Raw genomic sequence first — 25,820 nt, forward strand, 5'->3', positions numbered from 1 at the left:
CGAAGAGCATGGTCCCCAGAATGCAATTTTGAAGCCTCGTAATGTAGATCTACCTCACTAAAAAACACATTAAAACAGAGCTGTGTGCAATCTTGGCAAATTTCACGGTCACATTTTTTTCATACAACCGCTTTTTAGTACTACTTTGGTTCCCCATATAATCTCAATCTACCTTAATGTATGATCATCAAGAGCTAGAGGAAGCCTTTCCAGATTATATACCCTATATGTTTATGTTATGAAATATCACAATTAAATGATAATTGCCAAAAATCAATACTAGTTCCTACCCAAAAGGTGTATCTCTATATGAGGCTTTGACAACAAATATCTTTTGCAATTACTCAGCTCCCAGTAACTGGCCGCCTAGATCAGATTACCCACTCTAAGTTTTGTGAGGCGAATGCTCTATCGACTGAGCTACCCAGCCGTTCTAAAAACTTATAAGCAAGCCCCTTTCACTCCTACAGGAAACCTCGCAATAGTGAAGAAATCTTCAAGGGTTTGTTTCGAGTCTTTAGTTTCACAACTTCAAAGAGGTGAATTGCGACTTCTCTAAATAGAGCAATTTTCCAAGAACAACAGTCCTTCTAAAGTAAATTATTGATTTAGCAAGTGTATAAATCCTATGTTTTTGACGGGATAGAGACGTTTTTTTTTTTGAAGTTCCTTATATTAAAGATTGACAACAGAAGGACAGCAACGCATTTGCAGTCGTGGTTTAACTGCAAAGTGTTCCAATAAGTCGTCAAAACCAACGCCAAAATGTAGATAGTAAAAAGGAAATGCTTGAATAGTACGTTTCTTTGTAAGCTATATAAAACGATAGTCTTTTATCTTTATCAAATGTACAACAAAAACCTAAGAAAAATAAAGAACATACAAAAGCAATGCGGATTAAGCACTTAGTCGAATGTCAAATGCAAAGAAATCGGAACAACTCGAAAACGAGTTTTTCCAATCGACTTATTCAAATAAGAAAATGTTCTCAAGAACCGAAGAAAATAAATAATTATTTACAGAAGTTGGAGGGAAAGAGGATAGTTGCTATAGAGTTCCATTTGCTGCCTTGAATCTAGTAGTGTAAATCAGTTTTTGTATTTCGAGTTTCAAATGTTCTTTTTGTTGTTCGTCCGACATTTGAGCCAGCGAGCAAGCTACCATATGTCCGAAAATTTCGTCCGCCGTGTTCAACGGAACTTCTATTGTTTTAAACGGTGTATGATTGTTCTCTTTACGTATCGAGTGTTGAGTTTGAATGTCTTTTGGTGTAAGAGAGGGCGCTTCCGCCCATACATCCTCCGGACAATGGCGTTTCCGAGATGTGCTCCCTGTTGATTCAGGGCTGCTTACTATTTGGTATTTCGTGAAGGGAGAACTTGAGTGACTTAAATGTCCGTTAGTGTTTTCAAAACGTTCATCTGAGTATAACGTGCGCTCCGGGGCGTTTGAATGCAGGTTATTGGGCTCATTCCGCAATGCGGAACTTGTCGTCGGCGAATAATCGTTCCGGACGTTCCCAGGTATCATAGTATACGGTATGGTCGGTTGTGAGGGATCACCCATTGATGTCAATTGTTCACCGCGTGAGGGCTCCCGGGGTTTCCGGCCACGCCTTGTAGTGTTTAAAGAGCTCTTAGCAGCCCTGTTGGTGACACTCTCGTATAAGAAGGACATTTTATCATAGAACTTCCAACGTGGAAAAGCTCTACTGCTTCCAACACATTTCGCGTCTAAAGCCTCTGTTCGTTGACGTTGTGAACAGTAATAGGTTCTCAGGCTATGCATTTTATCATTGACGTCTCTTTGAGATATGTTCATTTCTTTACTGATGAATTCCATGACTAGCTTCCGTTCGCTTTGCACGTAGTATAATGGGTGATTCGTGTCGTATAAAATGTCATTGTCACTCCACAGAGCGATCAAAGTGGATATTTCGTTGTCGTTCCATTCCCGGCGACCGCCCGCCTCTTCTCTCTCGCGGTCCGTCTTTCGACCGCGTTTACCAGAATTCATGAAACTCAACGCACGCATGTTGCCCATGGTTTGTGAAGGTGACAAATCACCGTTGATTGAGATTGGACTCATTCGGCTGCTTCTTGAGTCTTCATTCATGTTGGCGGGTGTATTTCCACGCCCCATATCTATAAGACAAGGTAAATGTTGATGTTTTCCGCCTTCTAAAACGCCCATTTATTTCTCAAGAAAATCAGTTTGACTGAGTTTCAGTGTAAGCTGAGAATGACTTTAAGTTTCTGTTCTATATTCTTCTCGTTGTCAGTGCTGTACTTTAATTAAAGTTGACATGTCAAAAACCTACCCTTATATTAGCAAAATGTTTAAATAATTTAAATCACGTGATAGAATTGTTCAAACCAAGTCAGCCAGAAAACCACAGCAAAAATAAAAATATATTTGAAAGAAAAACAAATGTTTTTGGCACCTTAAGTACATTAAGATGGAATTTCAAAATGAGGTCCTGTCCTCTAAAAACACCGATAAATTACGTATTTTGTTTTTTGGCGTGTATCAGTATTTTTCCGCTTTCAATCCAGATATACATGCTATTACGCATCAAAGCTTACTTTTATATAACTCCTAAGGCATGTTCGCGTGATCTATTGAACGAGAGTGATTCAACCACAATTTATTGTATTTTTCATAGAATTTCACTCTCTCTATCAAAATAAAAGATATTGCGGGACGTCCTTACCTACTATTTTTAACTTGATTTCAATCATATTTTTATGTTCTTATCTTTTGTGAGCGTTTTAAATACTCAACCTGGGCTTTGACGTGACCTTGACGATTTAAATTTAAGTGTATATATCATTTGTAGTTGACTCAATATTTATTACCCCCCCCCCTCCATCTTACTGTATCATAGAGGTATTGAGATAATGATAAAGGCAAAATAATTAGAAGATATTTTAAAAGTTATATAATTTCTTAAATCAAATGTCGCAATTTGGGATTCGTGTTAATTAAGAATAGGTATACGTTTGAATGGGAAATGTGATGTATGTGTATACAAAGGGCTCGACGAGACTTGTGAGACTGGCAGCTTTTTTAAATTTTCTTTATTCATTTTTTGAGATCCGAGGCTTACACTCTATTTTATCTTTAAGCTTTTGCCAAATTTCATCCGCATGTAAAATAAGTGGCTTCATTGACTTTGACTTCACACTGAGAAGTTTCATCTCTATAGATCCTTCGGGGCTTTCAACTCAATGGTATTAGTTATTGATTTCAAATGCCGCGCGGGAGTTCGGGAGACTGAAACTCAAAAAGCATATAGGTGACTGTGCCTATGACTTTAGGAGACTGTGGGTATCAGTCCCTTAGAACCGTAAGGACGAGGGAAGAGTGTACTGACCTTGTTCGATGATTCAAGATTCGTGTCAATGTCTCTGACAGACAGTTTAAATCACCGCGTACTCTTAGGCTCCAAATAAACGGGGGGGGGGGGTGAAAATTGTGATAACGAAAACCCCAAAATAAGGTAAATATAGGCTAAAATCAGGATATTTAGAGTCGAATAAGGGACCTTCTCTTTGAAAGCTTAAATTATTCTTAAAATTAATAAACGGGGGGGGGGTCCTAATAAGGTCCGGGGGGGTTGGAAAATTTTCGAAAAAAAATTCCAAGCGGGGGAGGCGTATATTTGGAACCTAAAAGTAAACTTCTAGACCGCTCAACATGTTCGAACTCACCTGCAGAATGTGGTCTTGGTACCCGTTCGTCTTCTTCTTCCTCTTTGCTTTCAATATAAGTTGTCGTTGGTGCAGTGGACGCCGTTCTCTGTTCGCTCATATTAAATGCATATGTTATCTGTAGAATAAAAAATGAGGAAAGTTATCCAGCAACCATCAAAAACATTTGCTAAATCATCATCATCATCATAATCATCATCATCATCCTTCGACCTACGTCCGAATGGACCTAGGTCGGAAATAAACAATAGCCCTCCCTCCACAGCTCTCGATCAGCCATTGCAATATCCAATTCCTCAATCTCTAGCGCTGTTTCCCGTTTCAAAATATCAAGAAATGTGCGCTTTCTCGAGCGCCTAGGGCCTGCAGGACACCAAGGTAAAATTTCTGACACGATTTCGTTTTTCGCACGGAAGCAGTGACCTGAAAAAGAGAGCATCCTGCTGGTCAAAACAGAGGAAATTCTCGGGAGTCCATGATAGATTTCTTGAAGGGTTGAGTGGTTGCGCCAATCAAGATTCTGGACTCTTTTCAAAAGATTTGTATAACAGCCATCATCTTTTAAGGCTCTTTAGCATGGTTTTTGTCTTGGTCTAAGTCTCCAAGCCATATAGAGAATGGACTCGATAAGACTTTTAAAAGTTTGAAGTTTGAGAGCATTAGACAAATTAGAGTGCCATATCTTGTTTAAATTATTACAAGCTAAATAAAACAATCAATCATATTCGAAAAACGTATTTCATGGAGGATGATGCACTGGATTTGAAACCCAAAGATCAAGATTCAACCTTTCTCATGCGAGGAAAAATGAAGCCATAGGTTTTGCACTTAGTTCGAATAATATATATTTTTCGAAATCTGGCGATAGATTTAACTTTCAACCCGAGGTTCGTGTAAAACCACACGGCTCACGCTTTTTGGATGAGAAATAAGTGGCTTCATTTGTATCTCATCCAATAGTTTCAACCCCAGCATCTTCAGGGCTTAAACGTCAATGGTAGGAGGCAAGTGAAGTTGAATATCCCAACTTAACATCGTATTGAATAATGATAAAACATCGAGACCTCTTCTAAATCAAACTTCTACTAAATCTCATATAGTGGTACAATCTGCAAAAAAGAGTAGAAGTAACGACCTCCCTACTACCAACATCCCGTGTCAAAGGTTAGGATCTATGTCGCGGTGTCTCAATCAGCACCAATATAAGATGAACAACTTCCTGACATAAAATTCATTAAGGAATAAAATCACCGCAACTAAAAACTCTGTAACTTTATTATCTCCTCAACTGGAACAAGATTGCTTGTCTCTCACGTCAACAAACCCTAATAAACTAGAAATTTCCATGCAACTCGAACGAATTTGCATTCACGTAAAGTTGAGAGTCCAGTCTTTCAAGAATCCTGGTTCTTTGATGTCTAATTGTAAAGTAAATCTTCTGTCTAAGACGAAAAACTTTTTGGTAACTTTTAAGAACCACTCAAAGAGATTTTCCTCGTAAAAAATCCTGTTCTCTGAAGAGTTAAATCGTTGTAACATAACACAAGTCTTTTCTAAACTGACCATACTCAATTATGAAGCCCCACAATTTAATAAGATTTCAATATTATTAGCTTCAAATGTTTTTTCTTTCTTATTTTTCCAACGGATTTTATTGATGAGGTCTTGATATAGTGTTACATGACATGCAAGTTACTGAACTTCAATTTTTGACTCCATGAAAGAACTACACGTCTTGAAAAAAAAACAAAGCATTGGCTAAGCATATGCTGAGCCTCCGTTTACGAAATCTCAATAATTAAAGTTATTGTATTTTCAAAATTTACCATATTTGAAATATTTTTACGTCATTACATTAGCGTAGCATAAGCATAATAAAGCATATTTGAGGTTCAAAAACAGAATTTTGTTAAGCATAATGAGCCTCGCGAAAATTTACCCTATGCTAATGAAGAAAACGTGTATCTGATATGAAGTTTTCCCTCGAAAAGCGTTCGTGATATCACTCCATCTACACTCCATCAACCCTTAACTTATCACAAACCGGACAAAAAAGCTCAAACTGTTAATTCTGACATCCTCATTTCATTTTTACCCTTTTTGAAGCTTCTAAATTTGATTGGTTGATTTTCCGTCTATGTGCAAATATATTTATCGCTACATTTTGATCTACATCTCAGATTTAATGTGTTAGAATGAAAGAATTTATCACTTCCAGAGTTTCGAATGTCTCAAACCCTAACCGCCCATTCATCATGAAGAGAAACACCCAACCTTCTTAACAGACATATAGTGATAAATCATAATAAGACCCCCCCCCCTTGTTTGAAAAATGATGAATCAACAGGCCCGTAAGTAGAAACTTTTTTTATATACTTCATACAAGGCTATTGACTAATTTTGAAATTATAAGCTAAATTGCTATTATTAAACACGATTTAAAAACTTCGTAGCCAAGGGGGGCGCAAAATTTTTATGACACTCTAGTTATCTTTTTAAATTATGAATAGATAATTACAGTGTCATAAAAATCCGCTCTCCTACACAAATTTTGCGTCCCTCCTGTCTACACTACTGTTAAACCATTCGAATAAATGCGGTACTTCAATTCCAGGAAAAAATTCTAAAAAGGAGAAGGAAGCGTAAGCTAAAGACAAACTCTTTAAATCGTGAACTATTTAATAACAGAACGGGCCTAAGTTACTCTTGGTGAAAAATCAGTTTAACCTCATCTGACCGCTCTTCTAACTACGCTTAACTACACAACCCACTACATCTCATCTCAAATCTCGATTATTTCAACTCAACAGTGTGTCATATTGAAATCATATTGTTTTAAATAAATTTAAATAAATCTCTATATTCCATTCAACTCAATTCTTTTACTTCATTCAATCGGTTTGAAATACAATTCAACAACCTTTTTCTCAAAATGTTTTATTAATCCAATTTTATCGATTTATCTTATTTCGTTATTCTTACTGTTATTTCTATTAAGGTCACGGTCTTGTACATCGGGTAGTTCGAAACAAGAAGAAATTATACTAATCACACCAAATTCTCCTTTACTAGAGGTAAAATAACTTTAAAAACCTTTTAGGCAATCTTCAGGTTCTATAATAAGAAAAGAGTTGGAAGAGTAAGTTCAAGTAGAATTTACTATGGCTAGTCAATCTCGACAAAAATGTTTCCATTAGTCGTCAAAAGAAAGACGAAAATGACTAAAATCCCTTCCATAAATAAAGCTCGCACTGTATAATTAATCACATTTTGAGCATAAAACGATCGAAAGAAACATTCAATGGAATTTCAATTCAATATTGAACGCTATTGAACTAGGGGGGGGGGGTTCAGGGGGTACCCGATTCCGTAATTCCGCCAATTTTTTCTCCAATTTCCGTCACACCGTCTTAAATTGAACCAAAATTCCGTCACCGAAAATTCCTTTGAAATTCAATATTTTTGTCCAAAATTCCGCAAATTTTAAAAATCTTTTACCAATTCCGAAATTCCGCAAATTTTTTTGCTAAATTCCGTTTTTCCGCACTAAAATTGTCTAATTTTCCGTCTCCGTCAGAGAACCCAATTTCCGTAATTCCGTCTAAATTTTTGCCAAATTCCGCCACTCCGTCCGAAAAAAGGGCCGATTCCGCTCCTCCGCCAACCATGAAACCCCCCCCGAACTAGACCTTCTCTTTCAATCGCTTTGAATTTGTTTTTTGAATTCAGCTTGAACCCACTTTGAGAATCTCTCAATTAAAGTTGCCAGTGATCGTTGAACATAAAGAAATTTAATTACCTGAAAGAAGCTTTTAAACGCATTCAATGATATATAATATGGAAAGCAAGATCGGTTTAAAATGTTCAGTTTTCCAATTTCAATTCTTAAATTATGCCTGTGAATCTAGATCTGTAAAATTCAATCGAATGGAGTTGCCATTCTAGTTCAATTCAAGTCACGATTTGGTTCTGAAATCATAAAATCCTGAGACACAATTCAAATTCAGTGGCATCCCCCGTCCTGGAAAGTTTTGCCCCAATATTTCGCCCTGGTGGGAAAAGTATCCTACAATTTCAGCCCGACTGGGAAATCGACTTTTTAAAACGTTTCCTGCATCCTGAACAGCTATTGACAGAATAATCCACAATCCTGACAACTATTGCTCTTTTCTTTGCCGTTCTCTAATTTTTCGAATTTTGAATTCGAAAGCACATTCGTAAATATGCAGTACCGTTTTTCTCAATGGATATCCCACCTCCACACGTGATCTTATTTGATGGCCAATGAAATTGCTAGAATCTTACTGATGCGAGATATTAATATTTGCATCGGTTGTCAACAAAAGTAACCAACATAAATCCATTTATTTCAAGAATTCACAACACCACGCCATCATTACAACTCAAGATATATGATGGACAGACCAAGCTGTTTTTCATTTTCCTATTCATTTTCTTTCGCCAAAGTTTATGTTTTCAATCATAAAAAGAAGCAAAAGGAGAAATTGAAAAGGAGCAAAGAAAGCTAGCAACAGGTTTTTAAAAAGAAACCTTATGAGGATTTATTAGAAAAATAGAAAGAAAAAGAAAGGAAAAATTGAAGATGAAGATAAAAACTGAAAGATGTATAGAAAAAATGAAAAGAAAAAGTTGAAAAGAATGGCTCACCCTTCCCTCGTATATTCAACATGGCAACAAAAGATTTGAAAAGAACTAGAAGATTGCTTTCAATATGAATACTATATACAAAATGAGAACGACACATCAAAAAAGGAAGATTAGATTCTTTTTTATAACAGAAGCTATTATTGCAGGTGATAATTTCCAAAACTTTCAATTGATTCATTCAACAGAATGTCTCTTTACAATCAACTTCATCAAAAGCTGGTAACCCTCAATTTTTCTCTTGTAAAGTCATTTGAGATATTTTTCTTTCGTTTTATCTTCAAAATACCAGCTTTTCTAAGACTGAAATCCTTTAGAAATACAACAATTCTGCATTATTTAAAAATCCTTCATCTATCTTGAGTTCCCCTTTAAATCTATTGAAATCAATGCTTGAAAAGGAAATTTTAATCTTGACCCTATATAATTTTTGGACCTACCTGGAGGTCCTATAAATTAACCTCTGTCCGTCCGTTCGTCCGTTCGTCCGTCCGTCTGTTACCAGCTTTTCTCAGGATTGGCTCATTAGTTTTTTCTGATTTTTGGCACAATGTTGCAAAATGGCAATGCCCAAAATGTGACGAAGCCCGATTTTCGAAAAAAAATCATTTCCGGCCGAAAATGCCGGAAATATGCCGGAAAAACCGGTTTTTTGGCATTTTCTCAAGATTTCATCATTAGTTTTTTCAGATTTTTTGCACAAAGATGCGTATTAGCAATGCCCAAAACTTGGCCGAGTCCGATTTTTGAGGAAAAACTTTTCTGGTTCAAAATGGCCGGAAAATCGAAATCGGCCGGAATATGCCGGAAATCGCCGTTTTTGCAGATTTTCATCGGACTTTTTCCTTATATTTCGTTTTTTTTTCACACAAAAACATTATTAATAGCAATGTCCACGATGAAGCATGATTCAATTGTCAATAAAACTGATTTTTGAAGCCGGAACTTTCTAAAAATCGCCGGAACAGCCGATTTTCGCCGGAAAAATGGTATTTCTTGAATTTCTTGAGCTGTACTTTATATTTTTTCATGAAATTTTGCACACTGATGCAAAATGTTAATACCTAAATTGTGACGAAGCCCGATTTTCGAAAAAAATTCATTTCCGGCCGAAAATGCCGGAAATATGCCGGAAAAACTGGTTTTTTGGCATTTTCTCAAGATTTTATCATTAGTTTTTTCTGATTTTTTGCTTAAAGATGCTTATTAACAATGCCCAAAACATGGCCGAGTCCGATTTTTGAGAAAAAAGTTTTTCCGGCAGAAAATGCCTGAAATATGCCGGAAATCGCCGTTTTTCTAGGTTTTCATTCGACTTTTTCCTTATAAATGGTTGTTTTTTCACACAAAAACATTATTAATAGCAATGCCCACCATCAAGCATGTTTCAATTTTCAATAAAATTGTTTTTTGAAGCCGGAACTATTTTAAAAGTCACCGGAACAACCTATTTTCGCCGGAAAGACAGTATTTCTTGAATTTCTCGAGCTGTACTTTATATTTTTTTATGAAATTTTGCACACTGACGCAATATGACAATACCTAAAATGTGACGGAGCCCGATTTTCGAAAAACATTTTTTTTGGCCGAAAATGCCGGAAATATGCCGGAAAAACCGGTTTTTTGACATTTTCTCGAATTTTTATTTTTAGTTTTTTCTGATTTTTTGCAGAAAGATGCGTATTCGCAATGCTCAAAACATGGCCGAGTTTGATTTTTGAGAAAAATTTTTTCCCGGTTGAAAATTCCGGAAATCGCTGTTTTTGCAGCTTTTCATTGGTTTTTTCCTTACATTTCTATGTTTTTCACACGAAAACATTATTGATAACAATGCTCACCATCAAGTATGATTCAATTGTCAATAAAACTGATATTTGCGACCAGAACTTTCTATTTATTTTTTCCCTACAACCCTTCCCTCTCCCCCCACCATCAATCAATGATGAATTTCTTGCGTTATGCATTTTCGCTAAACGCTATGTTTTCTGACTGATTTTTTTCATTTTTCTCCTTGCATTGCTATCTAACTTTCATCATCAGGTAGGTCCATTCAGCATCTAGCTTGTTTTTTTCTTTTTTTCTTTTTTGGGGCGTTCCTTCTACAGACATTTTGAGATGTGTGAAGACTCTTGATGATTCATAGCCCCACTAAAATTCTTTTCCATGTTGATGGATAAGGTTTAGAAGAAAGAAAATTATACAGAAGAAATGTTTCAGTTTAAACCTCAGAAAAATCATAAAACCCCCTACTCACAAGACCCCCTCGCCCAGAAAGAATTGGCCAAAATATCGTCCCCAGTGGAATAATTTACTCCACTTCTTATCCCCGCTGAAAAAAATCAAATAAAAAAATTCTCACTCAAAATATTATGCTCTGAAAACAATGGATTCAAATCCTCAGTCAAAAAAGATATGGGAGTATCAATCCCCATCGAGTTTTAGCCCGTTGTTTTTGCCCCCATTAACTGAAAAAATCCTTCCGGCTCTGTGAGAAGGGGTCGTTATTATTAAAACGATATGCTTATGCATATTTTTGGGATCATAGGTCGTGTAAATTGGGAGAAACCAGAAAAAATTTGGTTTACACGTTTTTTTTTTATAAGAACAAACTATATAAGAACATAAGGCTTCGAGGCCCAAAAATTTAAGAACATTCTAAGAACATTCTAAGGCTTTGGAGACTTAAAAACATGCATTTTCTTAAGAAATTACATCAAATTGCTCAAAAAATGCTGAAAATAAGAACATTTTAAGAACATTTTTAGGCTTCAAATCCGAAAAACTAAGAACATCCGAAGGCTTCGAAAATTTTTGACGTTCTTATAAAAAAAAAAACGTGTAATAGGGTAAAGGTTTTATTGGAACTATTCACTGATCTCTAACTGCTTGACTAGATCGGGCTAGGAAGCGTTTCCAGGTTTAGAACTGACTAGTCCGCCATCTTGTTTTCAATTCTGGTCGTCAACAGAGCGATTCGAATGTTTTGAAATTCGAACGCTGGAAGATCTAACGTAAAATAGAAAACAACATGGTGGACAAGTCGACTTCAAAATTGGACACAATTCCATGGGAAATCTGTAGGCAGCTATCCTATCTAGTATGTAAAAGAATATGATATCTGTTGAACTATTTCATAATTTCAATGAGCGTCGAAAAATACTGATTCTGGGAAGTTCATTAAAAAATTGGTTATATATATGAAATTTCCGAAAAAATTGGTTATATATATGAAATTTCCGAAAAAAAGGGTTATATATATGAAATTTCCGAAAATTTCGCCTAAAAATTCAGTAAAATATCTTCGCAAGGGGGCTGGGGCTTACAGAATTGTAAAACATTTTAGAGATAACGAAAAAAGTGATAATTGTAGTGGAAAATTTACCTTATTTAAACCACAGCTTTTAATGAAACAATAACCATTTTTATCATGATTTTATGAAACACGCTACAAGCAATTTTAGAAATACTGATGCAATGAGTTTTTTTTAATCATTTCAACATGCCACAACTATTTCATTCGCTATTGAACTGTACAAAATAATGGACTGCGCAGGTCCAGAAGAAAAAAAAACGTATCATTGAAAGTTCTACGCCTTTTTTGAAGTGTTTGAAAAACAAAACTAAATGTACCAATTTTTTCCGGTTTTGTCCCTTACTTTTTTTTGTGATTTGTATGCAATATAGTACGTAGTATTTCTTAGTTTCATTGATCAGTTAAATCATGTGCTTTGAACGTGATACTGTGACTACAAATATCTTAACCTATAGAATAAACTTTAACCTTTTTTCGCTAAGCCCTTAATTGTATGTAACGTAGTCTAGCAAGCTAGACGGCAGACAAAAGTTAAGGAGGGAACAATTTAAGTCAAACTTTTATACAAACTAAATCCCGTAACAATAATCGTATTATCATATAACGCCTATACTACTGTATTACACGCATTATAAACGACTCCAATAACGCTGATACATTAAAGCCCATCTATACATACAGTATATAAAGCTGCTCACTGAACTTAAAGCAATGCAATTAGTTTGCGATTGTTCAATCGTCAAATCAGCTGGTGTACAGTACACGCCCTTTTTTGTTTTGATGATTCGTTTTATTGGACCTACCCCGGTGGAGATCCTTTGTCTGTTCGTTCGTTAGTTACCAGCTTTTCTCAAGATTTGCTCATTATTTTTTTCTGATTTTTTGCACAAAGATGTGTAACTATAAACCCTCGAATGTGACGGAGTCCGTTTGGGCAAATTTCGGCCAAAAAACGGCTAAAAAACGGTTTTTTTGGACTTTGAAAAATTGGATCATTAATTTTTTCTGATTTTTTGCATGAGAGTAGGGTACCATCATAGGTAAAAGATGGCTCAAGCAGATTTTTGCAAAAAATTTTGTTGGCTCAAAAAACGCATGTTTATATATAAGAATCACTATTAATAAGCATACATCAATGTTCTTACTCAAATAACTCCATTTTTTTTATGAGATATATGTTTTTTTTGCTCATAAGGGCTTACTTTCAAAGAATATGTGTGTTTAGACATGAAATTTTGGTTGCTATGCGTTTTTTTACAGAAAAACTGGCCAAATTCGATATTTTTTTATAAGCACATTATGAATTACTTAGGTATTAGCTTTTCTCGAGATTGGCTCATTCATTCTTTATGATTTTTTGCACAAAGATGCATAACTATAAACCCTCTAATGACGGAGCTTGATTGTAGCTTGTTGGGGTAAATTTCAGCTAGAAAACGGCCAAAAAAGGGTAAAAGATGGTAAAAGATGGCTTAAGCAGATTTTTGTAAAAAACGAATTTTTCAGCTCAAAAAATGCATCTTTATCTATAAGAATCACTATTGATAAGCATACATCAATGTTGTTCTTAAAATTACTGAATTTTTTGATGAGATATGTTTTTATTTGCTCACGAAGTCTTGAATATGAAAGAATATTTCAAGAGCATGAAATTTTGGTTTCTAAACGTTTTTTTATAAGAAACAAACGACTAATTTTAATAGATCGTCACTATTTGTGTTCTGAATGATTGTTTAATGGTCACGCTCACGTAAGTATCAATTATATATGTGTTAAATGCATAACCAGGTAGGTAGATAAAAGTATCACTTGTTCGTTCTGCAAGCTCAACATTTTGAAAGAGAAAGCTTAAAGCTTGGTGATTTAAAAAATATATACTTTTACTAGGAAATATAATTTGCAATATTCAACAGATAAGTTAAGAAACCACTTTGTTAGCCCCCCCCCCCCCAATTTTACATTGTGTAAGAAATGTCTTTTCAGAAAAATCAGTCAATCTACTCCTTACATTCTGTTAAATATTGCAAATTTTTTAATTATATTTCCTAGTCAAAGTATAATTTTTGAAATCGCCAAGCTTAAAGTTTTCCAAAGATGTAAAAATAACGTTTATACAACCTATCTATAAAAAGTTGAACATTTTCTTCTTCATTTTTCTTCATGTTCTTTTCAAATTTCACGGAAAAAACTAACAGTAAATTAATAAGCTCCTTCCTACCTTCCCAACGATACCGAACTTTTTAAGATTGAAGTATTGGTTGAGAAATAACAAGCAAAGCCAAATTTAGTGCACACTTATCGTGAATAGACTTTAATACTCAACGAAGTCAGTCTACTGGTTCATCACTAGATTAAGGACTGAAGGAAGGTCCCAATGCTTCAGAGTTTTTCATTCTATTAGTTGTTTTGTGGTTGTAGGCGAGAGGATACTCCGTGAGAGGTAGAACGCAATTGTTATATATATATTTGAAAGAAATCGAAGGGACGAAAATAAATTCTAATTCTATTTTTGTCACTTCCAAAATATCTTAAAAAGGTATCACTTTTACATGTGTTCCCGTTTCATATCAGACACATATTTTATACAAGGACAGTGTGTGTCTATTGTTATATTATGCTGATATAAGCAAAAAATGTTGTTTTTTTCTCTTTCTGTCAGATCGTGCTCCACATCCGTGTCAATTCAATATTAAAAAGCTTGTAAATTAAAATTGACGAGTAAGCAAACGAAATGACTCTTATTCAAAAACAAAACCTTTAAAAAGGTTGAAAATCGTCAAAAGATATTTTTTTCACCGAGTATTATCCAGTTAATTTAGTAATTGGTTAGTAATTACTTGATTTTTACCTCAATTTTCAAATTGTTGTATTACGTCACTAGAATGGAGATAAACCTTTTTATATTTTAATGAGGGTCCACACCCAGTGTTTATAAAGACTTCAAAGAAAACATTACCGCAGCCGCTATCCGCGATTAGTGAATGATAATAATATTGAACAAAGAAGTAGTTTAAAGAAAGATTGACAAATTTAGGTTCGTATTACAAATGACAAAATATACTAGCTTGTGGTGTAATTTATCAAAATGAAATAGCATGCCGTTATGCCGCGTTACGTCAGTTCTAAAGTCTTTTCCAAAAAGTTTTCACATTTTAATACAATTCTCTTGTTGGACAAAAGAAATCATCTAAAGTAATACCTCTTTTGTCGATGATTTTAAAGCTTCAAAATTTTTCAAAAATGAAAACGAAGACGAAGATGAAGACTGAAGGAAAACAAAATTATTTCTACTGAACCAAAAATTTCAGAATTTTCGTATCTTCCTTGGTGCAGGAATTTAGAACTTTTTGACGTTAAAAACAACAATTGAAAAGGGCAAAAACCTGTCAGGGAATTTTAGCATATTTGTGTTTCCTGAAATCTCTGAAACCTTTGTTAGCATTGACTTTCAACGTAAGTAGTTGACCATATCTTCTGAACTTTTGTAGTTTAAATTCAGCTTTGAATTGGAACACCTAACCAATCAAATAAATTGATAGTCGATATTTTGATACATTGTTTAAAAATAGGGGAAGTTGAAGATAAATAGATGTAATTTGAACTAATATCTCGCTGGAAAGGTAAATTTGAGTGGACAATTTTAAGTAAATTAAATGTTCGAAATGAGAAAAAAAAAATTTCTAGATATGAAATGTATTGGGCTATTTCAGAAAAAACTTGTACCTCCTTATGTTGAGGAGATCTTTTTTTTAAAAAGGTGGCCCCCTGGATTTCTTTCCAATTTTTCAGAACCCCCTTGGATTTTTTCTCCCATTTCTTTGGACCACCCTGGATTTTCGACCTCGTTATACTGACCACCCTGGATTATCAACCCGATTTTACTGACCACCCTGGATTTGATCATTCAAAAAACCAGACCACCCTGGATTTTTTATTTTCCAGACCACCCTGGACGTCACACCTCCTCAAAATAGTACATTCTGGAATAGCCCACTTTGAACTTTGGTGATATCGAAGTTTTCATTAAGTAGATATAAATTACAGCTCTCAAAAATTCCGGCTTAAAAATGGCCAGGACTGGCTGAAATTTTTGCGAGAGTCTTTTGCCAAATGTGTTGTATGCTCTGGTAATTCTTAACTTTCTGAAATTACCAAAAATTCTTTTCTTTATAGGTTCTTTTAATTTGACTAGAATTTAGAATTTTCGAGAATTTTCCAAGGGAAATATTTAACAAGAGGTGTCTGAAAAATGAGATTTATGAGATCTAAATATAATTAAATCATCAGATTACAGATACTTTAATCCAAAGGATTTTCGAACAATAAAATGCTTTTTAGTTGTTTTTCGGAGGATTGTTTAGACCAAGAGATGACTTTTTAGTAAAAAATTTTGTATCAAGATTTCTGTCAAAAACTGCTATTTTTATATCTTTCGTCCATGGTTTTGGTATTTCGCTTCATTGTTATTGCATTCACATTTTACTGAAATAATTTCAAGTTCAGGCTCTGTGGACGTACTTGGAATCATTGAATTATTCTTGTTTCTTGGCAAATCGCCTAGAAATGACAAGTTTTCTTTTGGTAACAGTTTGATTTATTACAGAGTACCTTCACAAGCCCAGACAAAGATTTCGTTACCAACCTTACCACGACTGTTTTTAAATTCAGATAGATTTAAAAATGATTTAGTTTTGAATAGTCACGATGAGTATCATTAAAAGACATTAAAATTTTATGTTTGCTCTTGATTGTCATTTTATTACCTTTATCATTGCATTTTTATGTGAAATTAGAAACATTTCTGTACCCCCCAAGCGAATTTCAATTTTTGTCGACTAGGGCTCTTCTAAAAATCTCCCACCCTTACTTTACTGTTTGAGTTTGAATTTCTACAAAAATGAGTTCTGGATTTGGAATGAAAGTTTTAAAATAGGCACTTTCAGCTGATCGAGTTTCAAAAAGTTTCAGTGATTTTAAAATCTAGGCCTTAGTTATGATATGATGATAGTCTGATAAAGTTTTGCATTAGTAAACAAAGATGAGTTCATTATAAAAGGAGGAAAAGACTAAGCATTAACATTTTTTCAAAATTATTTTTAAATCCACTGAAAATGTTTAAGACAATAACGTAAAAATATTTTCTTATTCTCTGATTTTATCCCTTCCTACCTTACAATAACATTTTTTCGAAGGCTCCAACCTTAAATCATAATATTTCCAAGTTCTATTATAGACTTGAATAACACATAAAACCTAACAAAAATCTACAAACGTATGCTTTACAGCTTATAAACAAACTTCAAGCTAAGAGAAGTTAGAATTGAATTATATTATGTTTATTTTTTGTTAGTTGAGCTTGAATAGTTTATTAAAGTTGTAGGTAAAACTCTCTTTCAAATTATCGACACAAAGTTGAATTGTATTCAATTTATTTTGATATACACAATATAGCCCAATATATGACAATGTCTTCATAATTTCGAATATCATTTTATTTTATCGAATTTATTTTCAAATTAAGAAACTGCGTTCTAACGACTTATAATAGGAGAGGTAAACAACTTTGAAAATTGAGGTAAAGACGACTCAATTATTGTAACGAGCTTCCTTTCCCAAAGATTTTACTTGCATGCTTTGTATTGTACCTGCACAAGATATGATGAGTTGAGCTGGAAAAAAAATTCATTCAAGAGCTATTTACACGCTCTCACTTAAATTTATTTTTGCATCAGACATGTATAATTTTAGACAAGAAGCCAAAAACCTTAAACTATGGTATAGAAATTACACCCTTTCAACTTCGATATTGACAAATCTATCACGATCTGTTAACATTTACATTCTCAATGTCGGTTTCCACGGTGAAATAACATGTGATAGTGTGTGACAAGAAACTTGAGGTAAAATTTTATTTACTGAAACTACACCTGTTATTTCCTCTCGTAGAGAGAGAGAGGGAAATTTGAGATAGCGAACTCCAAAATTTTCTCTCTATTATCTCACAAAATAATTTTTGAAATGAACTTCAATCTAAGAATACACTATCACCCGTTGTCACACTCTGATAAAAACTCTTTTTAGACGCTTCCACTATAAGATAGTTCGTGACAGTGTGTGATATAGAAGCCTATTTGTCACACGCTGTCACGAACTATTTAGCAGTAAACTTTCTTCATAAAACTTGAATGTTGAATTAGCCTTTCTATATGGTCTTTCGGTTCATTTTTCAGCGCTTCCAATTGATTTTAAAGTTCAATGTCATCAATAAGACTTACCTGACGATAGTTACTCATATTCAGCACATTTTCAATTTCGTTTCAGCGATATGGAGCAATAGAGTAGGATCTGAAACTGGCTAATGTATTTAGTTAGTTTCCTCTCCCTTTCAATATCTCATTGCAACTTATCTCAATGCCATTAACTTTCAATTTGATGCGGCAATTAATTTTTGAGGGAAAACAATAGGATGTTGTATGAGAGCTGTAATCAGTTTTTTATGACTGTCATTTACGTCTATTGTTCTCCACACCCGCGTTGCTCTGGATTATCTCTCACGTTAATTATTTTCCGCCCAGTGTGCGCCGCATGTAAATCAAGTAACAGAAATAGAAAAATAGACGGGAAACCGAAGAATTTTTTCCTTTCTGGAAGTTATAAGAAGATTTGAGTATGTTTAACTATTCAATAATTTGACCTTAATACATGACGAATCATTTCCAGTCAAAAACGTTTTAGTTGGGTTGTCGATCCCAAAGACCACATGATACGGGCCTGAAAGTTAACTTTTCTAGCCGTTAGGGCAATACTGAACCCTACTTCGAGAGAAAAGTTTGATGCATTATCTGTTAATACATCATTAACTGACCAATTATGTGTGGTAATTAAATTCTCACTGACCCTAAAACTAATATCAAAAGGAGATTTCACTTCTTTATTTGAAAAGGGGTGTTTAGGGTGTGGTGTTTGAATCCATTTAAGCCATTTCAATCTCCATCTCACTTCATAAAAAAGTATAATCGTTTTCAATCAGCTTTAGAAAACTGTGTGTGGTAACTAAGGCGTTCCCCTGCAATACTGCAATTATATCTGCTATGTCGTGTTACAAGTCAGCATTTCCGAGGATTAAGAAACTTTCAAAGATTGCCTAGCGGAAATCCTATCGGAAAATTTGGGAAAATGATGATTTCAGTAAATACTTTTTCTGTATTGTTATACTGTTTGTCTTAATATAAGAAACCTTTATAGATTCAACATTAGGAACAAAATTGTTTTTATTAGAATTTCAAAATATTGCATTGGTTTTACTGGATTTTTGTCTGAGAAAACAAAAGGCAAAAATATTAGAATCGTGAGGAGGCCCAATGAATAACCTCTGATGAGGCAATTTATAACAAATAAAGTCCCTATTAATTCGATGGCCTAAACTTACTTACTTACTTATAAGAACAAACTATATAAATCTTAAGAACAAGTTAAGAAAATTTTAAGGCTTTGCGGGCTCTAAAACACCTGTTTTCTTAGGAAAACAGACAAAATTACTCAAAAAATGCTGAAAATAAGAACATGTTAAGAACAGTTTGAGGCTTGAAACTCGAAAAGTTAAGAACATCTGAAGGCTTTTTGGATTTTCTTATTAAAAAATGTGTGTCCTAGGATATATAAATCACGATAGTGTACAATTGCAAAATTGCCAATTGCAAACAGAAAAAAATTTATGCATAATATAGAAGTAGAAAATTAAGGGCTACACCAATATCAGATATGTTTCCAAAGGTTCACTTAGTGTTCATTATAGTCAATTATCAAGCTTTGTAATTAATAATCAAATTAATCTCAAGAAACTGTTATAATTAGATACACCTTTAATTTCTATAACTTAATAAAGCTCTGGGAATGAGGGAGTGGAAACGAAAAAAAAATGAAGAAAGCTTTGAGCAAAATGAAGAGATGTTTTACAATAGCATACCGTCGCGAATCTAAAAATAGACATTGATTTTTATGTTTGACTGAAATTCAATCCCATCACCCTTTGCGTTTATTACGCCCGCTTGAACGCAAATTACACTCAATTACAAAGAAAAAGTAATAACTTTCACGACTTTTGAATTAAGACGAAAAGGATTGTGGGATTGAATTTCGGTCAAATGAGAGAAGTAATAATCATGACGTTTGCACGACGAAGCGCTACTATTAGAATTTGTCGTTGTCCATGAAGTATGATTAAAAAGTTATAGTCAAGTGAATTTTCTTTGGATCAAGGTAAATTTTCAAATCAAATCTCGAAATATGTCCAGAAATGGGCTATTCCATTAAATTTACAGGGGGTTGGACGAACCTTTTCAAGTCAGAAAAAAATATTTTTTGGAAATGTGTGGATACCCTTTGGAATATGGCAAAATTTGCAAAAAAAAATAGAAAACTTCTTTTCACACCTGAAAGTGACGATGGACGAACCCCTGGAAATTTTAAAAAACAATATTAACCCAGTAGTTTGAAACATCATCCACATTTATAAAAAAAACAAAATGTTTGTTATTTTGCTTTGATTAATACGCTAATTTTTGGTATTTAGAATGGGTTAGTCATCGGTTAGTAACCACCGCAAAAATCTGAAATTAGGTTTAAACCAGGCTAACGGACGTGATTTTTGTGAGAAAAGTTCTTCTGCTCAAGTATGCATACGTGACAGCACTTATTTGGTGTTGTGGTGTGTGAAATGAAATGTGATTTCAAATCAATTGATAGAAATTATCATCAACCGATTCAATTATTTGCTACGTGCCTTGTGGAAAATACATTTCGAATTTTATGAAGGCAAAAACATTTTTAGTGATATAAATTATTTTGGGTTCGTTAATTTTCATCCAAGTCAGAATACTTGGTTGTGTTTTTGTGATAAATTGTAAGTAATATATCTCCAAGATACGAGTTTTAATGTTTGAAATTCAGTGTTTGAGACTCAAATCCTTGTCTTCTAATTGTGAACAACTTTTGATAGAGATTGCTTTTTGCGCTCGTTGAAAAGATAACCTTGAGAAAGATAACAAATGAAAAAGAGGAAGAACAGAATCAACTCCTGGTGAAATTATATTTTATTTATAACCACAATCGTTCTCCTTGAGAATGGAGTCCGAAACATCTCGGGAAAAATCCTTTTTTTTTCACCGTTCAACATATAATCAATCTTAGAATTTATTTTGCTGTCTTTTAACTTTTTAGATGTCAATAAATGATTAATTTGGGGATGTTTTTTTGCATTAGTTTTTCTATGTCTTTAGATATTGACCTATTTAGAATTGTTTCCCTATGTTCGTCATTCATCAAAAATCAAGTCAGTAAAAAGCTGCAAGACTTAAGTTGTTCCGATACACATGTAACCTGCTAACCTGCTCTTGTAAATTGTCTTTTCACTATCCGTACAGTATTTCATAATGCAACATTGCTGAAGAAAGCTGAAATTCCAAGCACTTTTTTATTTACTTTGCATAGATATACAAGAATGGTTGCCTAAATAATGTAGTAATTCTTATTTTTGTGGGCGTCTGACATATTGTTGTCTCAATTTGTCCTCGTTTGCAACTTCTGTTGTAGTTAAGTTTATATGGGCGATGTGGCAGTGTAAATTTGGGATCAATTATATCAATTTAAAGTGAGGGCCGGTAATGACAACTAAATATTTCATTTCAATCATTTTTTTCTTATCTTTTCCGGAATTTTACAGCTTCCTTATCCGTTTAAACCTGGAAATTTATATTTTTGTCAGATTCAAATAAAATTATGCTCCTTAATAAGGATCTTAGAATTATTTTTTTTGCTATTTCTAAGTCTGAGAGAATTGTTAATATTAAAAATGAAAGGTCAGATCCGACCTTTAATTTTTAGGGTTGTAGCGCCAGGTTGAAATGTCTTACACTATTTCCTCGGGATTTCTACAATCTAACTAACCTAAGTCGATAGAAAAAACTTTTTGAGCTCTTCAAAAATTCTTAAACTTGACATCAATTAGGACTAAAACCTTCACTGTTTCCAATTTTTGACCTTCTTTAGATCTCGCCCAAATTCTCAATAAAACGACACAAAGTTTTTTTTGACAAAAGAGGCTGTAACTTTCGATGGATTAAATTGGTTATGAAAATATTTGTGAGTAAAATTGAAAGAAACCAGAAGAAACTGGAAAATAAAGATGAAAAAAAGAAGGAGAAATTTATTCTTTTATAATCTTCCCCTCGTAAATATCTTTTCAACTAAATCTTTTTTTCGGTAACATTTCTTTCGGTCAGCTGACGTATATTTTTTATGACCTAGTTTTAAAATTTGGCACGCTGAAAAGATAGATATTATCTCTTGAAAGAGCTTACCAGCAGTCGCAAACTTTACCTATAATGATAAATCCAAAGCTGTGATAGTTGGATTTAAAGTTTGAATTTTTTAAAACTGATATCAATTTTGTCAATGGTCACGGTATAGAAAGAGTATTTTTTTTTTTTTTTTTTTTCGTAGTAGTATTTGCATTGATAAAGAGATATAGAAATTGTACACGGTAATGTTGCTAAAAATAGAGATAAGGGAAAAAAATTCCTAAACTAAAAACATTCGCAGGAGTTAGAAGAAGACATTACTGCCTTTTCACCTATCCCCTTGGATAGGTGAAAAATTTGGAAAAGCTCTCTCTGTATATTTGATGAATTTAAAAGTGAAAAGCCTACCTTTTTCTGATAATAGAGATATTAATATGAAAGACTGGTCTTACCTTACTCAAGTAATAATTTGGATTCATATTTCGCTTCAAATTCAGAATCCCGCTCCAAAATCATTAGCTTGAAACAGAAACGCCTCTTTTCCCCTCTTTCGTGTTTAGAAATTGTCTCACTTTTGTAAAAAAACGAAATTACAGTTACATCTGATGATGTCACATGTCACGAGTTCTAACCATGTACAATAAATATAATGCAATATAAAAAAGCCCTTCAAAATATACCAAGATGCAATTTGATATCTTCTCTCTCAGCAGCAATATATGCTGGTCCTTTTTCTATGTGAGTGCAATTTGATCCATCCTTCAGACTACTGGTTAGCCTCCTAAGCAATTATTGCTCAAAATCCCACTTCAAAATGTAAGGCTTTGATTTTTTTAAGTACTTTCCAATCTTTACCTTACCTTTAAAAACAATTTCTTCAATTCTAAAAATTACGCTTTCTTTAAGATCTCCTGGGTCATCTAACAACTGCATTTTGACAAATAGCATTACCATATACTTGCTTTTATAAAAAAAAAACTATATAAGAACATAAGGCATCGATTGACAAAATATTAAGAACAATTTAAGAACATTTCAAGGCTTTGCACACTGTAAAACACACCCAATCTCTTACGAAATTGCACAAAAAGTGCTCTAAAAAGTGGGAAATATCAACAGGTTAAGAACACTTTTAGGTTTAAAAATCAACTCAATCTCGGGGGGCAATATCGTGATAAAATTTGTTTTTAAAATTTTTTCAAATAAATATTGCTTTACTACAATTGATTCATTTAGACATATTCAGATGAAATTGATCACTAGAAATTTATAATCAAACTAAAATTAACCAAGATCTTAGCCGAAAAAAAATAGTCGGAATACTGAAGGGCTCAGTCTTTAGTTTTATTTTAGATAGTCTTTATTTTCATTTGAAGTGATGTTGGTAACTCCTTGTGAAATAGATCCGATTTTCAATTCTAACAAGTGCTCTTTGACGCTCTTAACATTCCAAAAAGTTATCCAAAGACCGAAGTCGAAGCAATTATTTTAGTTTTAGCCATTAAAATTGCTTGCAAAATTCAAGGTATCAAAGTTCAAAATTTTAACCTTTGCTCTAAAACAATGGAATGTTTATGTATGTTAGATGTACGAATATTACCAAATATGCAAACATATGCAATGATAAAACGTCATACTTAAAAATGTATTTTTTTTTGCATTTTTTTGTTAAAGGGAAAATTATTTTATTATCCTCAAGCTGGAGATATTTGGTTGAGTTAGTTAATATTTTGGACACTGAAATTAAAAAAAAAGATGGAAATATATAATAAGTACATTGTAAATCCCAATTTTTTGTCGACCAAATCATTTTGTAATATTTGGTCCTAGAGGGTAATGTTGATGATACTGTTCAATTAAGCCTGATTTTTAGTGAAACATAGACGCTTAAATAGTGTAGCTAGAAATCTAAAAACCTTTCCAAACGAACGATAATGATAATATCAGTAATGAATCTGATGTGATACAAAATAGAACGACTCAAACCATATATTTATAAGTAGATACCATCAACCAGACATTTCTAAAGAAATAAACTCATGTAATTCTACTCCATCACTAATCAATGTTTTGATCAATGTCCGCCATTATGAATGATAATTATTATCATCAGATCAAAACATTCAAAATTTTCTTTTCCAAAATGGCCTAGATGCTTCCATGTAGAGGGATAAGGTTTTGATAACTATCGAAAATGATTTGAAAGCTCGAATTTAAACCAGAGGTCTATTCTAAGATGCAATTGTTTTTAGAAGTCGAAAAAAAAACCCTTGGAAATGTGTGTGGATACCCTCTGGAAAATGGCAAAATTTGCAAACAAAATTTAAAATTATTTACATGCTATAAAGTGACTGTTAACTAACTAAAATCTGTCCTTTACCGCCTGGAAATTTTGAATAACTTTTTACACCCTGGAAGAAAATAAACAACACTTCTTTAGACCCCCTGGAAATTCTTCTTGGGTTACCCCCTGGAAGTTTTCATCCACCCCCTTTATGGATATAAAATGATATGGCCTAATAGAGGTCTTTTGGTCTGTCAGCCCAACAAGTAGGAATATTCTGGCAACAAATTAAATAAAAGACAAAATTAAATCAAGGAATATTGATTGTGAAATAAAAGAAAAATACTTGCCTGCGTTGCCCAGTTATCAAATTTCGGGTACATTTTGAACAGAAAAAATTACCAATGAAATTTCACTTCTTTTAGTGGCACCCTTGGCACAGACGTCAGTAAAAATACTGCACTTGTCAAAAAATAATTTTCAGTATGACTTGGCACAAGATAATGGAGAAATAAATACCTAAAAAATAGACCAATCAAAAACCATTTTCTGAGAGAGAAAAAAATGATATAAAGAGAGAGCTCTCATTAAAATTAATCATCTAAAAGTTTCTCCGGTTAATTAAGGACCTATAATGCGATGGTTAATGAACGTTCCGATATAATTCATCAAATATTTCATTTTCGAAATTGTGACTTCCGTTTATAATTTATGTAATCGTTTTACCATCAATACCAAATTTCGTACTCGAAAAAAACTAGAAACTGGAATATTTTTTTTGGAGATTGCAAATGTTGGGAATAATGAATGAAAACAACTTACGTAATTGGATGTTGTTAAATTCTTTTCTTGGTATTGCCAGGAAAACATTGTCCAATCAAAAGTTCCTGCACCACTTTACCAGGTAGAGACTATTCTTATCTATTTATACTAATAGAATACCATTACAATAATATTATCAAAGATACGATCATTAATTTACTACCAATGGTAACACTTTGTTTTTCCGAATCAACCAATTTTTGTCCGCCATATTCGTCCCAGACCTCCAACCATCCATAAAGAATAACAATAGAATAATTAAAACAAGCTTCAAACACGTTTTCTTTATTATTTACATTAATTACATTTGGAGAGGTTGAAGCATATTATTCTTAAATTTAGAATAAAAAGGCCATGTCAGCAGTAAAATAAGAGAGTCTATATTTTATCGGCAATCTAAAAATATTTGCAATCTGATTGGTTAAAAAGAATTCAATATATCTTGTATTTTACATGTAAAAATAGAAATTGAGGAAAAAATGTTGTTGCATTGTAGCGGTAGAAGCAATCTAATGTCACTTTGCTACAAAACTGCCCTGCGCTTTTTTCCAACACAAAAAGTGTATTTTTTGGGTCGATAAACCAGTTATATCTTTGCTCGTACAATATTGAAATATTGCACTCGTTCCCGATTTTTTTCGTATATTATTGTACGAAAAAATCTCAGAACTCGTAAAATATTTCTCATTTTGTACTTGCAACTGCCCGATAACTATTATGTATTG

General features: G+C 33.4%; 3 protein-coding genes across 6 annotated transcripts in view; 2 read left to right on the plus strand and 1 right to left on the minus strand.

The window, feature by feature from the left end:
• LOC136816477 (ubiquitin carboxyl-terminal hydrolase 9X-like) overlaps positions 1 to 25,820 on the plus strand; it is a 259,670-nt gene that overhangs the window by 50,062 nt on the left and 183,788 nt on the right. The gene's annotated exons all lie outside the window — the stretch shown is intronic.
• Positions 1 to 25,820, plus strand: part of LOC136812368 (pleckstrin homology domain-containing family H member 1-like) — an 84,244-nt gene that overhangs the window by 40,744 nt on the left and 17,680 nt on the right. The window lies entirely within an intron of this gene.
• On the minus strand, positions 798 to 24,760 carry LOC136816950 (uncharacterized). 4 transcript variants are annotated; one of them, XM_067073324.1, is made up of 3 exons: positions 24,624 to 24,760; positions 3,714 to 3,831; positions 798 to 2,144 (listed from the first exon to the last, which is right to left on the minus strand). In XM_067073324.1, the coding sequence occupies exons 1-3, from the start codon at positions 24,654 to 24,656 to the stop codon at positions 1,048 to 1,050; spliced, it is 1,248 nt and encodes a 415-aa protein (XP_066929425.1). In that variant the 5' UTR covers positions 24,657 to 24,760; the 3' UTR covers positions 798 to 1,047. The 4 variants fall into 4 exon arrangements, with proteins under 4 accessions (XP_066929425.1, XP_066929493.1, XP_066929556.1 ...); XM_067073392.1 differs by lacking the exon at positions 24,624 to 24,760 and adding an exon at positions 17,967 to 18,122; XM_067073455.1 differs by lacking the exon at positions 24,624 to 24,760 and adding an exon at positions 7,513 to 8,087.

The sequence above is a fragment of the Clytia hemisphaerica genome, unplaced genomic scaffold, assembly GCF_902728285.1.
Source record: "Clytia hemisphaerica strain Z4C2 unplaced genomic scaffold, Clytia hemisphaerica genome assembly, whole genome shotgun sequence".
Lineage (NCBI taxonomy): Eukaryota > Metazoa > Cnidaria > Hydrozoa > Leptothecata > Clytiidae > Clytia > Clytia hemisphaerica.